This window comes from Phragmites australis, chromosome 18, assembly GCF_958298935.1.
Source record: "Phragmites australis chromosome 18, lpPhrAust1.1, whole genome shotgun sequence".
Lineage (NCBI taxonomy): Eukaryota > Viridiplantae > Streptophyta > Magnoliopsida > Poales > Poaceae > Phragmites > Phragmites australis.
In genome coordinates, this window is record NC_084938.1 from 4,636,013 (window position 1) to 4,657,044 (window position 21,032).

At 43.7% G+C, this 21,032-nt stretch overlaps 1 protein-coding gene and 1 long non-coding RNA gene across 2 annotated transcripts; both read right to left on the reverse strand.

Moving 5' to 3' along the window:
- Positions 1-6,334: 6,334 nt before the first annotated feature.
- On the reverse strand, positions 6,335-6,661 carry LOC133899466 (cyclin-dependent kinase G-2-like). Its single transcript, XM_062340450.1, has one exon. The coding sequence runs from the start codon at positions 6,659-6,661 to the stop codon at positions 6,335-6,337; it is 327 nt and encodes a 108-aa protein (XP_062196434.1).
- Positions 6,662-8,939: 2,278 nt separating this feature from the next.
- LOC133898501 (uncharacterized) lies at positions 8,940-9,492 on the reverse strand. Its single transcript, XR_009906247.1, has 3 exons — positions 9,469-9,492; positions 9,185-9,382; positions 8,940-9,101 (listed from the first exon to the last, which is right to left on the reverse strand). It is a non-coding gene; the product is annotated as an uncharacterized LOC133898501 (long non-coding RNA).
- Positions 9,493-21,032: the final 11,540 nt, after the last annotated feature.

The window sequence follows — 21,032 nt, forward strand, 5'->3', positions numbered from 1 at the left end:
GATTGGTGGGATTAGAGTGGATGATATGAGCCAATTTTTTGTTTGGTTAGTGGGATTAGAGTGGATGGGATGATTCATTCATATTTATATGTATTTTATAAGCATTTCGATGAATTTATACATGTTTGAATTTATTTAAATCTAAATTGAATTAAAAATAGAATATCAAATGAAATTATAAAAGTGCATATAAGTAGAGCAGTACAAATAAACTCACATTTTAAATTAGTACATCATATGAGAGAATACTAGTGAATTTTTTTTAGATTTTTAGAAATTTATTTGAGTATTAAAAATTGCTAGAAGTTATAAAAGTATGCTTATTTAGAGAATTTTAATTAAATATTAGCTCATAGGTTTTGGATCAATTAATTAAAATAGATTGTTAGTGAGCTTTAGTTTGTACATAAAAATATTTAGAATTTTTAGATTACTCTTATGCTCCCAATAAAATCGAGAGTTAAATAAAAAATCACTAACACATACGCCACGGCACGCACCATCACCGAACTGGCCCGGTCCGGCCGATTTCACCCGGACAGAGTCATCCAGCATCTCAGCGAATATACTGCATCTTCCGGACGGCTCCGTCCAGCAAACCAAACGCACGTTTAGTGTGTTTGTGTGTGTTCGTTTTTTTAATCGGGGAAAAAACTCGAGGGCACGGTTAAAAAACCGACAGTAACCGCTTAAAAACTTAAGCCCACGAAAACCGATCTTCTCGGTCCGGTATGGTTTCAGAAACCGAACGGTAATCGAATTTGAATTCAAAAAATTCGAAAAAATAAAAAAATAAAAAAAATTCAAAAAAAATCTTAAAAAACACTAGACACAATTATAAGACTTTCTGTAGGGAGTAAGTTTGCATCATATTCTATAGGGAGGAAGTTTGAAAAAAATAAAAAAAATTGAAGCGTGCGGCTCAATTATTAACTCATGTTAAGAAAAAGTTTAATATGTAAGCACATATTTTTTTTGTGTAAAATGTATTTTAAGAGAATCTTTAAAATTTATTTCACTTTATTTAGGGTTTTATTAATTTCTCTATGATTTTTACAAAGTTCACAAGTATAAAGTGAATATGTTAAGAAACAGCACTGTAATTAACTTTTTCATGTATACTATTATTTTTCCTACGTAAATCATAGTATAAATAAGCTAATGAAAGTGGTTTCACTAATTTTTGAGGTGTGATGGGTCAGTTATGAATTAATCTAGTCACAACACATTTACACAATCATGCATGTTACAATAACTAATTCATGAGTTTATGTATTTTTAAAAGACATAGGATCATGTAAGAAGACTAACAAAATTAGTTTCATGATTTTTGGATTAGCAAAGAGTAAACTATGCGTTTAACTTGGTTTAACAAATAAAATTTTTCACAGAAAATTTTGAACTTTTTTATGAGTATAAATACTATTATCATGTAGATCATGTTACAAGGAAACCAACAAAAATTGTTTCACTTGATTTGAAGCTCAGATGAATTAGTTATTGATTTTACAAGATTGAGATAATTTTTGGGTTTTTTTGTTGAACTTCACTGTAAATCGAGAAAACCGAGAGGTTATCGAGAAAACCGAGCGATTACCGACAATGCGGAAAATTCGAGAAAACCGCTCGGTAACCGATCCAAACCGACCGGTTACCGAACGGCTAAAATTGTGATTTTTTTTTTCAAATTTTAAATTTTATCAAATGAATTTTATCCAATTTTTTTTTTAATTTTTGACCGATTACCGCGAATTTTCGGTTACCGCCGGAGCTCGGTATCCGAGCTCCAGTCGGTAAGGTGAACCTTGCTCGAGGGTGCCTATGCAGAATTGCAAAAACAAGCATTCTGCAGCCCTGTTGTCAAATACTGTTCACGGGTTTTGTTTTGAAATGCACGCGGGATTCAGAACGTAGGATTGAATGCCCCTGGATCGTGGATTTCTTTAGGAATTTAGAATGCATGAAAGTTTCAAATAAACTATTTGAATGCAACATAGGAAATCGCAGGAATTTAATTAGAGAGCTAGAGACAGACACAAAGGCAAGTTACATGAGATCTAATCTCATGTTATTCCTCCGGAATTTCTATTGATTATATCATTTTTTTTCCCGAAAGAACGGCATGAGCTTTGCCGATTTTATTATAGAACAAGGGAGTTGACTCAGTTTATGAGGAAAATTGAGTCTGAAAACCATATAACAACACGATTAATTAGAGGGAAAACCGGCTAAAACACTTGGACTTTTGGATGACGGAGATAACTGGACCAAAAGCAGCTCGCACATCACTCAACATAGCTAAAAAAACATAGAGACCGGTAAAGTCATCGTTGCCAAACCTCACCGCTCTAGTGGCACAATAGCTTTGACTTCAAGCTTGTGCTCATGGCCACTACTGACAACACGAGAAAGTGGCTTGTCTCGTGTTATCATTGCCAAGCTTTATCGGACCATTGATGTAGCAGCTATGACTCCACCTTAGCATGCTCATCCTAAAGCGTGTCAATCGCTACCTGAACACAAAATGAAAACACCAAAGAAGCACCAACCTTGCCAACACTTCTCAGCCTTCTAGAGTGGTCAAAGCTGTCGCCAAACCGACCACGCTTCACCCAAACTAGTGGCCACCAATACGCAACGGTGGACCTCCAAAGCCGACGCCTCCAAGGAGGATGCGACGTACAAAAGCCACCGTCACTCATCCGGAAACCCGGGCATAGTTTTCACCTGGAGAGTCCCACAGGTGAGAGAGGAAGAGACGCCACAAAAACGTCTCCATGGAGGAGAATGATGCCTGAAGGCATCACTGTTATCGGTATTGGCAACTAGCCAGGCTAGGCTTTTGCCTGTGCTCACCGAAAACCACCCACTACGCACGACAGCTACACAACCACCACTGCCGAGGCCGCCCCACCAACAGAGCTGCAGTCGACACAACATGCACGCGCCGTCCTCAAGGCAACCACCCACCATTAGGCTCCCCACCGGCCAAATCTTGTGGAAAGAGACATATCGGCAAGAGAAGGAGCCCGAACGGCATCGGGAGGCCGTGATGGGGCAAGCACCATGAGGCTGGAAGAAACCCCGTGACGAGTACCAGCATCACGGCTAATGCACGGGCCTGCATCGCCTGGCCTCTATGCCTCTGTGTGCCTCTACGCCGCGCCATTGTGCCGTCACCTTAGCATGCTCTGCGCCGCCGCATCGCCACATGCTCCTGCACAGTCGTTCAGCCAAGCCGTTGGGCCACAGGACCGCCGTGCTACCATTCCACCGGATGCGCCGTTGCATCGCTGGGCCACTGCGTCGCGTCGTTGGGGGCGCTGCCGTGTGCCTCTGCGCCATGCCACCATGCCGCGTCACTGCGTCGTGCCTCTGCGCACCTCGCCTCTTCGCTGACGCACCACCAGGTTGCCGCACCACACCGCTAGGGTGCGGATCCAACCGCCGCGCCATGGAACAGACCGCCACATCGCGGATCCTGGCGGCCTCATGCCGAATAAGCCAACGTCCAGCCAGACATCGCGCGCCTGCAAGCCGCAGTGTGGAGATTCAACCATTTCATATAAATTTCATAGAACACAGTTGATAGTTACAATTTTTCAATAGGATTCCCTTTGTTCCATAGAGGTCCTACCTTTTTATTTTGAGATGAAACTAAGCTTATATGGGTGTGAATAACTGGATCAGTGAGATATAAAAACAAAAAGTCTTTTGCTTTATTAATTTAGACAGGCCTGGAAAATATCTTTTGTTTTACACAAATACACAATGCAGATGAGTATGAAAAGCACAAATGGATTGACAAAATATCAAATGCATATATTTATAAATGCTTAGTTTTGACTATGTGATCGATCTTTAATGACACTTCACACAAGATTGGACTGTTTCACGAGAAATTGCTGTAAATTCCAATATTCCAAAAATGATTGGTAAATTCTGGCTTAGTTCCCCTCCCCTTCTCTAAAACCTAGCTTCTGAAGAAGGTTAGAAGCTGAGATCCTTAGGAACGTGGTGTTTGGTCTGAATTGCAGATTATATATAGAGAAATTTTACGGTGGTTCAGAATTAATATGAGCCATCTATTTTTAGAGTTTAAGATTAGTCAGAATACTACTCATTTCACACCAGTAGTATAGGTAGTATATGTGAGTAGTATAGTAGTATTAGGGTTATCTTGGAAAGAAAAATACATAGTATGAAAATAATTAACTGCACTTATATGTTTGTAAATAGAGTAATATTTCATTGTTGTTTTAACATTTTAATCTGCATTCAGCATGAGAGTTTATTTGCTATCTATCGGCTAGGGTTAGCGATCTGACGTTTGCGACGTCGATCTTTCTATTAGCAAAAGCATGGTGGGTAATTTTAAGAAAATTACCATAATTACTAAAATATCCAATTACGTAGATCGTCGAATTAGATTTATACTACCTCCTATCTCTAGTTAGTATGAATCACCGTAAAAGACTATATATATATATATATATATATATATATATATATATATATATATATATATATATATATATGACAATACTCCATTCAAGTCTTGCAAAATGACATGCCACCCCTAACATTTCGTGTCATCTTCCATCACCTGGTTTCCGGCATTCACAAGTTAGGCAGCAGGCTTCCATTTGTTAGAAGAGGACATGATCGACCACGCATGACACACAAGGATGACACGCGCGCAATGTTCACCATTCCACACTTAATGGAATTCGCATCCATCTATTGCTATCACCCTTTTACTTCTCTAATTTCCATGGTAAACTGTAACAACTAGCATAACTTCACATATTTTACACTCGGTATTTTTTTTTTTTAATAAAAACGATCAGAACAGCGCGCCATCTCATAGACGATCAGAGCAAAGCAAGAACATTTCGCATCTTACATGTTCACATGTCTATGTTTTAATCTATGTTCATCTTTTCTCCAGTTTTCCTGCACGTAGATATCAATTTATCATAATCAGAGCAGGACAAGAATATGTCATACCTTACGTGTTCACATGTCTGTCTTATCTTGTGCTGTTTACAAAATTTCCACCAAGGATCAATCGATGATCTTACATGTTCAGGAAATCTGCGAAAGGTAGACGTGCGTCTCAAACTAGTTGAAAAAGATCACAAATATATGCATGTAGCATCACATCAAATTGAGAAGCTGAAACGAAATTGAAGACAACTTGATCGGGATCAGGACGGTGGACACCGCGTATATGCAAAATTGTTCCACTCAATCATCTCGGTAAAATCCTTAGAAATAACTTGGGACAAATTGTGAGATAACTGAAAGATCGGATAGAATCTCCTAAAGAGACTTAGACAACGTCGTACATATTGATCTCATGCCATCTATGAGATTACGTAGAGGGATTTTGACTTTCAGTACCGAGGGGCCTTTTGCTTCCAACAGAATTAAGTTGCTTTTGAAGTTCCATTTTAAATGTTGCCGGCAGCTTGGGTTTGCGGTGAATTGCAATTTGTTTTAAATACCTAGGGCATGTATGGAACCATTTCGTGACCCCATGATATCATGTTTCTTTCCCTTAGTTTTTTTTTATACGAAACTCATGGTTCTATTCATTTGGGTTTCCACGCAAATCGCCGAATGCCAGCACGGATATATATAAACTCACGGTCAGGTCTCCGGTGGTCAAGAGAGAAGCATTCAGGGACTTAATTTACATCCATTTAATTCAGCCTGAAACTACCGATCCGTAACGAATGCTGCTAGTAACAGTGGCGATCCTAACACATCTAAATCGAAGCTTTTGAATCTCGGAACTAAATTTACAGTCACATTAACATTGGTTGTAATAAGGGCACAAAATTGAAGCATACCAAGAGTCCAATAGAATGGTTACGTACACCATAACCCACTTCAATTTGCTAATGCTAGCCAGCGACCATCACACAACAATAATAAACACAAGGAGAACCGAGGTGAGTACATACCAGATAGGCCTTCAGTTACAATTCCTTCGGTGCACCAAAACTGAGGCAATGCCAATTACAAAGTTGCTGTCGGATTTCCATAACAGTGTGCTTGGACCTAAATAAACTATGGCTTAGCCTCACAGGCTTGTCTTGTAGATACTGATTCCTTAGCTTCAATAAGAAGGCACAGTCCCTGAAATATGCTAAAATAGAAATATTTTAGAAATGTAATATTAAAACAATCTTGAAGGGAGGATCATATATACAGTTTCAATTTCAGGAAGTCTCATAATTGCATTAGGAAATTGTGATTGCAGCATCACAATCTAAAGAATCCATACAAATCTGAAGCTAAATCCTACCCTATGCTCACTGCATCATCATGACGTCTGCAGTGTGGCTGCAGCAGTGAGCCTGTCCTTGCGGTCGAACTCCAGTAGGCCGCGCAGGACGTCGAAGCCCGCCTGCGACAGCTGCTCCTCCGGCACCGTGTCTCGCAGCGGGCTCGGCGCCGAGACACCCAGCGGCATTGCCGACATGTCATTAGGGATTCCGAGGCGGCGGATGATGTTGGTCAGTTGCTTGTACTCGTTCTCCTCCTCAAAGAGCGGACTCCCGGCGACGAGCTCCGCCATGACGCACCCGAGCGCGCAAAGGTCGACGGATGTGCCGCAGTCCTTCTCGCACAGAAGCACCTCTTGCACCATGTACCTGAGCGTGCCCTCGAGACGTGTGTCTTCCGGTACCGGCGCGGCCACACGGACTTGGCGAGGCCGAAGTCACAAATCTTGAGGCGTCCGTGGTGCTCGCCGACGAAAATGAGCTCCAAATAAATCTAAGAAAATGCTAGTAGGCACTATAGAGCATTGGGAACCTATGAAAATTGTATTTAGTTTATGAAAATCATTTGGTATTTCAGAATTAATCATAGCTCATACTTAATTGTTGTAAAAGGTTTAATTTTTTAAGGTAATTACTGTTTTGTTAATATTAACTATTGACATTTCAATATATGGAATTTTGGGGTGTTACAAAGTAACACCATGTTGTATTGGGCCTTAACTTCTCTATGAAATCTGTAACCAATTCTAAACATTATGTGATCGACGAGGCTCTAGTATTATTCACCAAAGATCACTGAGGACACTATCGGATTTTGATACTTTGCCGTGTGCCACGGCAAAGGCCTAAAAATACTCGGCAACATGTTTGCCGAGTGTAACACTCGGCATAACACGGTCGGCATACACAGTGCCGGCAAATAGCTGTTTGCCGAGTGTTTTATGTCGAGCACTCGGCAAACATATTTGCCGAGAGCCAAATACGACACTGGGCCAAAAAAAACGACCTAACGGCGCCAGGGCCTTAACGGCCTCTTTGCCGAGTGTCTAATGTATACACTCGGCAAACCCGAGGACACGTGGCGCTCGCGACTTTGCCGAGTGTCCGTGGAATACACTCGACAAATCACGTCAAGTTTGCCGAGTGTATTGGAGGGTACTCGGCAAAGTGAGTACAGAATAGCGCCGAGATAGCACTCTTTGCTGAGTGTATAAACTCGGCAAACTGGCATCCAAAATGCCAGATTAAACAGCATTGCGACACGTGTCACGTATGCCGAGTGTAACACTCGGCATATCCTTGTTTGCCGAGTGTAACACTCGGCAAACTGTTCTATACCAGACGACCAATTGATCCATAGCAGATTCAAAACTGTCGCTGCAATTCAAAACAATTTATATATATTTCACAGATTACCACATTCACATAAACATCACATAAACCGTCGCATAAACATCACATAAACCGTCGCATAAACATCACATAAACCGTCGCATAAACATCACAAGTGACACAAACATACAAATTGTCGCGACAAGATAGCAAAATATAGTCCAAACAAAAAGAAAATGTTGCAGGCCGTAACAGACTCCACACTTGATTACCACCTTAACCTGCATCAATCAAGGAGCAGAAACACTAAGTAAGAAGTATGCATTTGAAAGTAAACAGAAATGCTAAGTATGGATATGGGGTTACAAAAGTAAGTTTTTAAAGTGAGGAGAACAAACCAAAGTGAGGTGGAGTACCAATGTGCGAACCTCCAGCTCCAGGCGTATTCGATCCCTCTGATGGATACTGCACAAAGGAGGAGATAGTTAGCACAACACTCTATGGTTGTAGGAATGGCAATAATGGTGATTACAAGGTTATAAACTAACTCACGGGAGTGTGTGGAGCCTGTGGAGCAAGTGGACGAGAAGGGGTTGGCATCGGTGGCGGAGTTTGGCCCATTGCAGCATAAAGGGGCGTCATCATCGCATACCACTGGGATCGTTCTGCCGCCATCCTCTCCTCGAACGATCTCTCTAATTCGTGCCGGAGCCTCCTTTCTTCATCCAGCTGGGCCTACAGTATGTCATCGCAATCTCATCATCGTTCCAATGCAAAGCATGTAAAGATCGTGGAGGATGAATGAAATAGAACTAACCTGGATTTCGTTCATCGCAATCCGTGTAGGCTCTGGGCGAGGACGTATACCCGGACCTGAGCTCGTGCTCTGAGCTCTAAGCTGAGAGAGAGAGGGAGTGGTGGCCGTATCGAGTGTGCCGTCGCCAATCCAGAACCGGCCATGTTTCTTGCCTCCTCCCGCCCTCATAACCACTTCCCCATCAAGATCATGCTCGCTCGGATCAAAGTCTGGGCCGTGGACCTCCTTTGCCATCGATGTGTATCCATCCAGGCGAGCCTTGACGTTCTCATTGCTGTACGCTAAGGCCGAGTCATTCGGGTCATATGCAACCCCGTGCATCGCCTTTGACTTATGGGCCAAAGCATAAGCCTTGAACTGGGAGAGAGGCTGACCATCATTTTTTGCCGACTGCAACAGAAAAGCAATAACATTCATAAAGGGGACGCCCTCACAGAAATTAAGGAGAACTGAGCTTGGGAACAACAGATGCTATTGCATACCCATCTAGCCGTGAAACTAGTCAGGCTGAGGTTGCCTTGATGGTGTGGAGCGCCAGGCATCAACAATCGCCTTTCCCGGCAAGCATTGTGACTCTCCTCCCACTCGGGAGCGCACCACTTCTCCACGATCACCGTCCAGCACGGAAGGTCTCCTGCGCACCACCCCGGAGGCACCTAAATAATCAAGTACATGATATATAAGAAGAAGAAATTAAGTGTTAGTAATCTAAGGAATAATAAGCTTTAATGTACTTTACCTGCAGGTACTGCTCCTGGGTCAGAGATATGGTCATAGCGTCTTTTTTTGTCACCTTCGCTCCAAGGTGTTCCGCGTGAAATTTGATCACGGCCTGGACGCGCGCCTCGTAGTGCATATCCTTAACAAGCTTCTTGGCAGCTTTGTCGACGACAGCAGCTGCCCTAGCCTCTAAGCCCGGCTCGCATCTAAAAAAATCCTGCATATAGATGCGACGGATCCAGTCATTAGTTAAATAATTTCCATGCGATTAGTATTGACTAATATAGTGCGAAAGAAACTTACCCACAGCTCGGCCTTCACCCGCTCAGCTCTATTGGGAAACACCCTTCCCTCCTGGTCACGGGCGTCCGGCGCGGCTGCATAGTGGGCCCATGTGTATGCCGGCTCGGTTACTCCGCCCAAAGTAACCATGCCAGGGAACTTCTCCTTGATCAAAAGTCCAAGGATGCCGTTTACATGGTGTGAGTGGTCACCCTCTCCAACCCTCAGCCAGTTCCTGCACAAGTGTAAAGGCAATTTATTAGTATGTGTTGAAATATTGAAGATACAAAGGCAAAAAAATAGTGAGAGTAGAGAGAGCCATTTACTTCTCTCCATCTGGTCGAATGAGCAGGCGTCTAGCCATTGGCACCGGTCGCCTCGGGAGGCTAGAAGGACCACGCAACCACACACGAGAAGAAGTAGAGCTAGAGCTACCCCCCTGGTCAACCTGCTCCTCCTCTACCTGCTCCTCCTCATCCCCAGACTGAGTCGCAGCCGTAGGTATAGGCGAGTCAGACTCAGACTCAGCCGCACCTAGAGGCGACTCAGTCTCCTCCTCAACAGCAGGTATAGAAGGACCTCCTCCACCCCTGCCTCCGCCTCTCGGCCTTCCTGGAGGTCTTCCCCGGGGTCTCTTTCCGGACCCGTCACCTGCATCCGTGGCTTTCCCCGTCGCCTTTTTGTATAGCGACGTCAACTTCCTCATACCGCCCACCATGCTTCAATCACTTCCTCTGAGAACGAGTAAACCAATTAGTACGGATGTTACAACTTGATGTAAATAAATGAAGCATACTAAAAAAAACATGCTATGAGAAAGAATAAATCATACAGTTATTAGAAATAAACATACAGTTATTAGAAATAAACATACAGTTATTAGAAATAATCATCATCATCGGGATCAGCTGGATCATAAGTCTCATCATCACTATCACGCGTGTTGAAATAATCATCCTGATGCTCGGGAGGAGGAATGCCGTCATCATTGTCATTGCCTAAATGTAACCGCTCAAGTAATTCCAAGTCCCTCGCATTCTCAACCTCGTCTTCTTCGTCCTCGTCAGCACCAGTTTCATTGTCTACTTCCATGCCCTGAGCTTCTGTCAAGTCGATCTCAAAATTCCCTGCGAGGCCATCTTCTTGAAAGAATTCTCCATCATATGTGTTGGGGTCTATGTTGTAATCTTCATTGTTTGGGACTGGTAGTTTACCGTGTGGCGGTACCTTGTACACAACATCCCAACCCTTAAGACGCTGAACGGTTTTGCATGGGTACGAGAGATAATAAACTTGCGTGGCCTGTTGAGCCACAATATAGACATCGTCTCCTGGTAAGACGGTTGATTGTCGAATTTCGACTAGCCCAAGATTAGGGGTCCGTCTCACAACTTCTGGATCGAACCAATGGCATTTGAATATGACGGGATTCAGAGGTTTGCTCCCATCAAAATTCAGTTCGTATATTTCTTCAATTCTTCCGTAGTACTCAGCCCCATCTAAGCCTGGAGTAAAAACTCCGGTATTTGTTGTTCTACGATTGGGCCGACTCTGCTCGTGGCTTGCTGTGTGGAAGCGATATCCATTCACGTCGTAAGCCTTAAATGACCTGAACCTATAGGCACAACCATCAGCAACTTGTCTCAAGTCGGCACTCATAGACTCATCGGTTGTTCCCTACAAGTTTAAGCGGGATAGCTTGGTGTATTAGTCGCATGTAAGAAATGAAATTAAGTTAGAAATGAAATCAAGTTGGTGTAATAGCCAAGTAAGAAAGTACTTTCTGTTTGAACCAAGAAATGAAATCAGGCATGTCATTTCCCACACCATCTCTAAGAAGGGCCGAAGCTTCCTCGAGGGTAGGTTCCCTTGATTCATGCTAGAATTGCTCATTGAATTCCCTATAGCAATGAGAAGAAGCGGAGTTGGACACAAACTTGTGACTAGTTGAGAAATAATGTATTGAGCACTTACTGCATGTACGGCTCCACTTCGGATAGGTTGGTCAAGACATACAACATAATAGTGCGCCACTCTTCATGTTGCAAGGTCTTGTTAGTCGCACCACTTGCACTGCCAAGTTGCCCTCTAAAGATGCTAAGCTTTGATTCATCTTCAGGGTTGCCAGCATTGTAACGAGGGGGTGGATTATGCACACTGGGAAGATTGTTAGCATAGTATTTTGTTGTGAAGTTTGACACCTCCTCCAGGATGTATGATTCGGCTATGGATGCTTCAATTTTGCATTTATTTTTACATTTATTTCAAAGAATCTTTTGCAATCTCTCAATTGAGTAGCACCAATGGCCCTGCACGGGCCCCCCCATTCGTGCCTCATACGGGAGGTGCAAAATCATATGTTGCATCGGATTAAAGAAGCCGGGTGGAAAGATCTTCTCCAACTTGCAGAGCAACACAGGCGCCAGTCTTTCCATGTCTGCTACCACGGTATGAGATAACTCTTTAGCACAAAGCTGGCGGAAGAAATTGCTCAACTCCGCAAGCACTAGCCAAACATCCTCGGGGACATAGCCTCGAATCATCACCGGCAGTAGCCGCTCAAGCCATATGTGATAGTCATGACTCTTGAGCCCGTTGATTCGCAAAGTAGCTAAATTCACTCCCCTCTTCAGATTCGCTGCATACCCATCAGGGAACATCAAGGTTTGGAACCACTCAAGTACTTCCCTCCTTTGGACCCTTGTAAGAACGAAATTGGCCTTTGGCTTCGTCCACGATTTCCCGCCTCTGGGAGGGGCCATGTCTAGCTTTGGTCTATTGCATAATCTCGTTTGATCGACTCTAGCCTTAACGTTATCCTTCGTCTTCTCAGGAATGTCCATGATTGTTCCAAAAATGGCCTCAGCGACATTCTTTTCAGTGTGCATTACATCAATGTTATGTGGAAGAAGGAGATCATCGAAGTAGGGGAGATTCCACAAGCATGGCTTGTGAGTCCAGGCGTGTTGCTCACCATATCCCAGAAATCCATCTCCTTGGGCATTGGCCTCGAGAGTGTCTAACTGAGCACGAACCGCGGCACCGGTCATCTTAGGTGGTGCCGAGCCTTCGACAACTACATCTTTCGTAAAGTTCTGCACGTCTTGTCTGAATGGATGGTCAAGAGGAAGGAATTGTCGATGCTTGTCGAAGGAAGAATATTTGCCACCCTTTGTCAACCAAATGAACATCAGAGTCGCCCTGCATACTGGGCATGGGAACTTCCCATGCACACACCAGCCACAGAATATCCCATACGCCGGTAGGTCATGCAGGGAGTACTGGTACCAAACATGCATTTTGAAGTTTGTCTTTGTAGCTCGGTCGTATGTCCAGACCCCATCCTCCCAAGCACGGACCAAATCATCCATCAGCGGCTCCATGTACACACTCATATTCTTCCCTGGGTATTCAGGCCCTGGAATTATCAGCGACAGGAATATGTTCTGTCGTTGAAAGATGACGCCGGGGGGGGGGGGAGATTGAGGGGAATAACAAACATGGGCCAACAGCTGTATGAGGCACAAGTCATACCATATGGATTGAACCCATCAGTTGCGAGCGCAATTCGTACATTACGAGCCTCTAGAGCTTTTTCACGATGAATCAGATCGAACCTCTTCCATGCTTCACCATCCGATGGATGTACCAGCTTGTCAGGATTGTATCGACGCCCATCTTTGTGCCATGTCATCTGTTTAGCAGATTCCACAGTCATATACAGACGTTGGATTCTCGGTACGAATGGAAGATACCGAAGGATCTTCACGGGGATTGCGAGCTGCCTCTTCTGACCATCACCAGAGTCTACCTCAAGGTACCTAGAGGAATTGCACTTCACACAGTACTTTGCGTCCGCGTGTTCTTTCCTAAATAAGATGCATCCCTTTGGACAAGCATGTATCTGCTCATATGGCATCTTAAGTGCACGGAGGACTTTCTTCGACTCGTACATGCTCTTTGGCAGAATGTGACCTTCCGGGAGAAGGCTACCAACAACTGTCAGCATTGCGTCGAAGGTTTCTCGGCTGCAGCTAAACTGGGACTTGATAGCCATTAGGCGTCCGATGGCATCCAATTGAGAAACCTTGGAATGCCCGTGAAGGGGTTGCTACGCCGTAGACAACATATCATAAAAGTCCTTTGCGGTTGACTCCGGCACTTCCTCCATACGTGCTTCATTAAAATGTGCGTCATGAGAGTCATCTAGCATGTCTCCGACCCCGACATCATAGTCGTTGGTGCGTTGACGCACCACCTCCTTTCTGGCACGTTCGGACTCACCATGGTAGGTCCACCGGGTATAGTGTGGCATAAACCCATTCTTACAAAGGTGTTGACCCCTGACCTCCTTTGTTTGTTGACGCGCGTTTGCACAAATACTGCAGGGGCACCAAGTTCCACGAGGTCCCTTAGGCCTAGCAAATGCTAATTCCAAGAATGCATCGGTCTTTTGGATCCATTCATCGGTCAAAAAACCCTGACTAGAGCGGCCAGTGTACATCCATTCACGATCATCCATCCTCTAACATATTGGGAAACATACACATATAATATTTTTTATTCAGCAAGTAATATAAAAATCAATTTCATCTACCTATACAATTAATTATTTCCATTAAATATTTGTGTTTTACCATAAGAGGGAATCGGCATGCATCAAACTATCTAATAAGTAAAGATAGGTCCTAATCCCACCCGACGATGTGTACATTGGGTCGTTTCCATGCTCTACTCCGATCCGAGACAGAATTTCGGCAGCACCTCCCCGCTATTCTCCAAATACACGTCTCGGCAACAAGCCAAGACAATGTGTATCCGGAGAACAACGGGGAGACGCTGCCGAAACTCTGTCTCGGATCGGAGTAGAGCATTGAAACGAACCCAATCTACACATGCTCGGGCTGTCCAAAAAATGTGGACAATTCGAAACAGTTACGGTTATAGATATGCAAAGACTTGCATATTTATAACCATAACTCTTTCAAACGGGAGACGCATAGGTTACGCGGCATGCACATCCTAAACCCTAAATTAGCCAAAATTCAAAATTTCGGCGGCACCTCATTTGTAATAAATAGCAAAACTGACATAGAAAAGTTATGTACTCCGGTCATGTCTGAATCTTTTATGATTAAGGATTGTGTTCTGATATATTTTAAAGATGAAGGATATAAGTTCAACACTATACGGTATATTAATCAAGACCTAAGCATGCACTCCTAGAATTTATCAAAAAGATTACTGCTGCCAAATTCAATTGACTTCCAAATTTTCTCTTGCATGACTCCACCTTTAGTGATTTGCTTGGTGTTCAATAATCAAGCAATTAAATAAAATCGCCACATCAAAATCTTGTTAAATAAACTGCCCATTAGCTTCTATTTTTTAAAGAAAAGAAACTCATGTTATATTTTTGACCCATACATTTGTTTTGTCACTACAAATATTTTGATCATCAACACTGTGCTGGACTACAAAATTACAGCATGCTTTGTATCTCTTCCACCTCATTCACTTGTCGTCTGTGCAACAGACCCCCATATCCACATTAATTAGCTAAACAAAATGAAGAATATAAATGAGAATTGCACTTCCTCCTCGCCAATAATTTGGCTATAGCAGTTTTGTGAAACTCCCAAGCACTGATCGTCTAAGCAAGCATAATGCGTAATTATAAAGAGAAAAAAAAAATATAACCTTGAGTTTTCCAAAAGGGGGATGGCTGCAATTTACTACCATGGCAATATCTTTTCACTAGGTACTTAGCACAATGGACTCTTCCGGAAAAAAATATGAGCAAGTAAAAAAAATCTTCATGCAGCAGCTGAACAAAAACAACATGTGTTTGCGAAATGGAAGAACGAAATGCAAGCAACATATAGGATCAATAAAATGCCAAAGAACGATGCATGTTGCACTAGCGCTCATGTGTAGGCATAAAATGAGAACAAGGAAAATGAAGAAATGAAATATTCTTCCGGATACCTTCTGGTCAAACTAATTTACGAGGAAATAAATAAATAAATAAATAAATAAATATATATACATAAAAAACCATCCAGGAAATGAAAGGAAGACGGGAACAAAGAGAAACGAGGGAGACTGGTGAAAAGGAAAAAAGGAAGAAAAAAAGGAGAAAATTTACCACCATGCTTTCAGCACTCAACTTGAGAAGTTCAGAACTCCTAAAAATCAACTGGATCTAAATGTTGTATGGGTCAAAGAAAGTAAAATCGACATAATTTTTTTCATTGCCGAGAAAAGTGACATGAAATTGTAAAAGAGAAAAGAAGCTGTCAGCATTAGATAGATCAGGCAAGATGGAGTTGTTTGCTGCCCCGAGGTGCCCAGAGCAAAACAAGTGTCAAGACAAGTGTGTGGGCAGGATTTAATACAAGCTGGCGCTGGATCAAAATGGAAAGAACAAAGCTTCCTTTCCCCTCGCAACCTTCCTCGTGTTAACTCTATTCTTTCCATCCACGATCCCTTATTAGATCAGCAAATAAACCGTCTCCAGGTGTGCATGTCAGCATGTGTGTGTGCCCCCAAAACATTCTTTTAAGCTTTACATTCAACCAAATGGAGTATAACCACATGATTTATGCAAACCACTTTACATATATGCCAATGCATACTACCAGCTAATATCTCTTGCATATGCCTGGCATCAACTAGTCTACCTACTAAGAACTCTAGCATGTGCCTGCCATCAACTACTCTAACTAGTAAAATCTCTTGCATATGCCTGGCATCAACTAAGTGTATGTGCATGGAGATTGAACAAACAATTGAACAAACAAACAATTGAACTTAATGTGCATGGAGAGGCCACATACCTTGTTGATTTGCAGGAGGTCGGAGGGGGGGGGGGGGGGCGGCGCGGGCGGGGCGGTGGCACCAGGCGGCGTCGGGCGGCAGCGCGAGGCGGGGCGGCAGCGGAGGAGGGGGACCTGGCCGGCGCGGGTCGGCGCGGGGCGGTGCTGGCCGGCGCGAGGCGGAGCGGCCAGCGCGGAGCGGCGTCGGAGGGGGGCGGTGCGGGCAGGGCGGCGCAAGGCGGCGTCGGGCGGCGGCGCGAGGCGGGGCGGCAGCAGCGGAGGGGGATCTGGGAGGAGGGGGAGGGCGGCGCTGGCGGTAGCGGCGGATTGGGGCGCGGGAGGCGGCGGCGGCGGCCTGGGAGAAGGAAATAAAATCGGAGTACATCTGTCCTCGCGCGCGGCCGGGGATGGGAAACCCTATATTCGTGAAATTGCCGAGTGTCTGTTTTTGCCGAGTGTCAAATCTAGAACACTCGGCAAAGCGATTGTTTGCCGAGTGTAAACGCAAGAACACTCGGCAAACACCTGAATTTTTTTTTGCTACAAATGCACTTAATGAATTAAAAATAGCAAACGGACCCCAAAAAATACCAGATTTTAACATCGAATATGCTATGCTGTATGTTGAGTGTAGAAAAAGTTTCAAGGTCAAATGATGATTGAACCATCACTTCGGCTTCAAACCTAATCCGTTCCCTCTCGAAACAACGATTCTTCCTCGGAGATGCTTCAATTTCTAAGCATCGTACGTGATAACTTTTGCGAAACCTTCTCAAATTTTTATCACAGCCTCTACGTATCATATCATGACACTATGGCAAGTCTCATGTTTTTCAGACTTCGTTTGTTTTTTTTTTAGAATTAGAAAACCAATAAGCTGCATGTTGGTGGTCGAGTGTTGCAGCCCAGATGTTTCAAATTTCTTTTCATTTCTTGGGTAAGGCCTAAAAATAGACTCAACAACATGAATATGATTTTTCTACCCATTTTTGTTTATTATTTCATGTACTTGCAGATCAAATTTGACTTATATCCATTAAAAGCCAGGAAATGCACTTAATGAATTAGAAATAGTAAACGGATCCAGAAAAATGCCAAAGTTTAACATGGAATATTCTATGTTGTTTGTTGAGTGTAGAAAAAGTTTCAAGGTCAAACAATGATTCAACCGTCACTTTGGCTTCAAACCTGATCCGTTCCCTCTCGAAATGACGATTCTTTTTCGGAGATGCTTCGGTTTCTAAGCATTGTACGTGACAGCTTTTGCTTCTTCCACTTGGCAAGCATTGAAAATTCCTTCTTTGTCTGGATGACAGCTGGAATGATAGTATATAGCAGAGAAATTCCTTTTTTAAGGCAAGCAAGAAGAATTGTCATTCTCCTTTGTTTGTGAGCTCAGCTCATCACACGGTAGTATCTTTGACACATGTTTAGAGCACAACTGATTCCAAGGGCCGCTCCCAGAAGTCCACATCTGCTGCATCTCAATCTTGAAGCACGATTGAATTCTAACTCCAAGTTCATAACAATATCATCCTTAAACCATACTGTAGTAGTACCAGAATCGATGTGTGACGGCCCTTGGTCGGTTGTTATTACGAGAAAGAAAAGAGAACAAAAGGAAACCAAAAAGAAAATAAAGGAAAAAAATAGGTTTGCCGAGTGTCCGTTAGATGACACTCGGCAAAGGGGCGACTCGCCGTCAGCCGCCGAATGGAGGGACACGTGGCGCGTTGTTTGCCAAGTGCCCAAATTCGCCGAGTGTTTTTTCTCTTTTTGCCGAGTGCTATTGTTTGCCGAGTGTTTTTTTGATGAATTTACCGAGTGCCTAATTGTTTGCCGAGTGCTTTCGTTGGGAACTCGGCGTAGGTGGCTGTTTGCCGAGTACCCGATATAATGCACTCGGCATACATGTAGGCACTCGGCATAGGCCTCGTTTCCGGTAGTGGGATTCGGCGCATATGAACCAAGGAATGTATTTTCTTGGTGCAATACATTATAAATCAAAGACAAGAACTAGCATTTTGTAGCTCTTCAGAGGATTAATAAAATACAGTGTTCCTATGCTTGTCCCTTTTACTTTATTGGATACATTTGTATATAGGCATGACTCTGTATGACTACTATACCCAAGATTTAGTATACTCCTAAAAGTGGAGTGTCTCTCTCTTAGTGAAACAAATGGCAAAATGGGTGTATGCGTACTGGTATGTCATGTGCAGTACGCTACAGTATACCCTTCAATTTGGTATGATTAAATACTTGAAATCTCAAAGGAGGCAGAAGTAAAACAAATGGTTGAAAAATATTATGCCATGCACAAATCCCCATATGAACTCAACGGTAAAGATATCAACTTGATTTCAACCTGTATGTACCTAAGCTTTTCCACGCTTCTTTTAGCGAACTCTCTTACTCAAACTGTATATTCAGTTGTGCATCGTATGATTTTATAATTACATCTCGCAATGCCGAAACAAGAATTGTGCGACAAAATAAATGCAAAAGAATGTTCAGAATGTTACTACATCATTGATTTTGTTGTGGTTGCCTCCCTAGAACTGAGCTTCCGGCCAATCTACAGTCTTCTTCTCCACTTGAAATGCTTTGGCTAAGGCATCATCTGAGACTGGTGGCTTCGACCAGAAAATGACATCCTCGTAGAGCTTATGAAAATTGAAAAGCACCATGAATTGAAGCAAACACACTACAGCTTGCCAGAAAACATCATTACCAGTTTCTTTCATTGGGTAACCTTTGCTCAAATGCTTCCCAGTTCCCACTGCATTGTCTATTTCATTTCATACAACAACCTACAGCTAATGTGCAAGAAACCAACAATCTTTTCCCGATCAGATAATTTCAGGAGTGTTCTGAACTTCTGACCAGTTCTTCACATATTACATATAGGGCAGCCTGAGCGAAAATATTTTTATTATAGACTCAAGAAAGAACATCTTCCATTCAGCTAAGCCTTAACAACTTTGCAAATTCAGCTGACCTTAAGGGTAACGAAAATCAACATACCATCAGACAAGATAGAAATATGTACTGCAGATGGCCACCGAGACTGTAGTATGTTCTTACTAATCTGATTAATAACTTTGAGATCAATAAAGTAGCAAATATTATCTGGTTCAAAAGAAAAAGAAAATACAACAAAACTGGAGCACTTCAATAGTACTGTAATAAATGATTGCCTCCTCACATATATTCACTAAACCCCAATAAATGATTGCCTGTGAAAGAATTCGCTGGAATACAAAATTGAACGGACGCTGGCTGCCAACTGTGAGTCAGAGATCAGAAGTTCGTCGTGCCCTCCGCCACCGCGCTGGTCTACAGGTCCAAGGCCATCGTCGCCCCGCCGCCGTCACCCAGCACCGAGCAGGTAAAAGCAGGTCGATCTTTTCGTGTGTTGTGGTTTGTAGTTTTTTTCCCCCTTGCTTCCCTGCCCAACCAGCCGTGCTGGGCGATAGTCTGGACGGGCAGCCGAGCAGCTGCGAGGCCACGAGCGATTAGAGCTGGACGGCGGCGACGCGAGGCCTCGAGCGATGGCCGGCCGGCGCGGCGAGTCACCTCCCGGAGGCCGAAGGATGAGGGCACGTCGGGTGGGATATGAGGAAGAGCGAGCGAGGGATTGGGAATTCCGAGAGGAAAGGCCAAATGGGGAAACGGGAGACACATATTTCCTATACATGGATTAAAAAATGATTTCCTATACATGGGTCCCACGAGGAAAGGGGCACGGGACCAGATTTCCTATTCGGGTCTATCGATTTTACCGCCAAATCGGTCGACTTTAAAATTCGTGCACAACCGTACGAGCGGATGCACATTCTTTTCCTTCCTCTTTCTTCTTCTTAGGCTTCCTCTCTCTCTCGCGTCTCCTAGCCCTAGCATGATGTAGTGGCATTGCTGTTAGGGCTCATGGCGAAGGGGTGCGTTAGGGTAGGGCAATCTCGTCTCCTACGACAATAAAAGCTGGGAGGAAGAGAACGGCTAATGGTGGTGGCAGGTGGGTAGCTGTAGGAAGTTTCGGTACAGAGGCATTCTAAATCCTCATAGAAGAGGTTAGTGATGAGTCAGGAGGAGACCGACAACAGCGGGAGAACAGTGGGTGGCTGGACGAATATCAAAGACCATGTTTGGTCCCAAAATACAAACAATCGCACGAAGGATTCTATAACTGGAGGTGATACCGACTAACAAATATTGTTCAACCGTTCCAGTGCCACCATATCGGCACCTGCACACGGGCTGCCCCCGCGGGCACACACACGCAACAAACATGGCTTAGGCCACGTGGGATGGCCAATCCACTTGACACCTACATGGGGCACATGTGCTTGCCGCCAAATAAATGATGCACACGTACAGGAACCGCTCCCACACGACTCAACCGCGCCTAGAACCGCAAATGGAGGAGGAACTACCAAACGGAGAAAAACTGCCCCTAGCGGCGAAGAACAGTCATCAACTACGCACAAGAAGGCACCCCTTCAGCGTGTATACAATCAAGTCTCGGCGAATTAGACAGGGCTGAAGTTTAGACACTCCCACAGTGTTCTTTCTTGGTAGCACCTGCAATCCACTTATTGTAAGCCACAATAATAGTAAAATCACAGGAATGGGGTTGTTACTCGGCACTCGAGGATCCAAACCTTTATAAAATAGCCCAAGTTACCACTTCCTGATTTACATCGTCTTCTCACATCATTAGGTAAATCTTGTGGTATGCGACTAGGCCCCTGGCCAAATTGTCGA

Excerpts from the sequence above, each read along its gene's own strand:
- LOC133899466 (XM_062340450.1), bottom strand. The coding sequence starts at position 6,661 with ATGGTGCAAGAGGTGCTTCTGTGCGAGAAGGACTGCGGCACATCCGTC.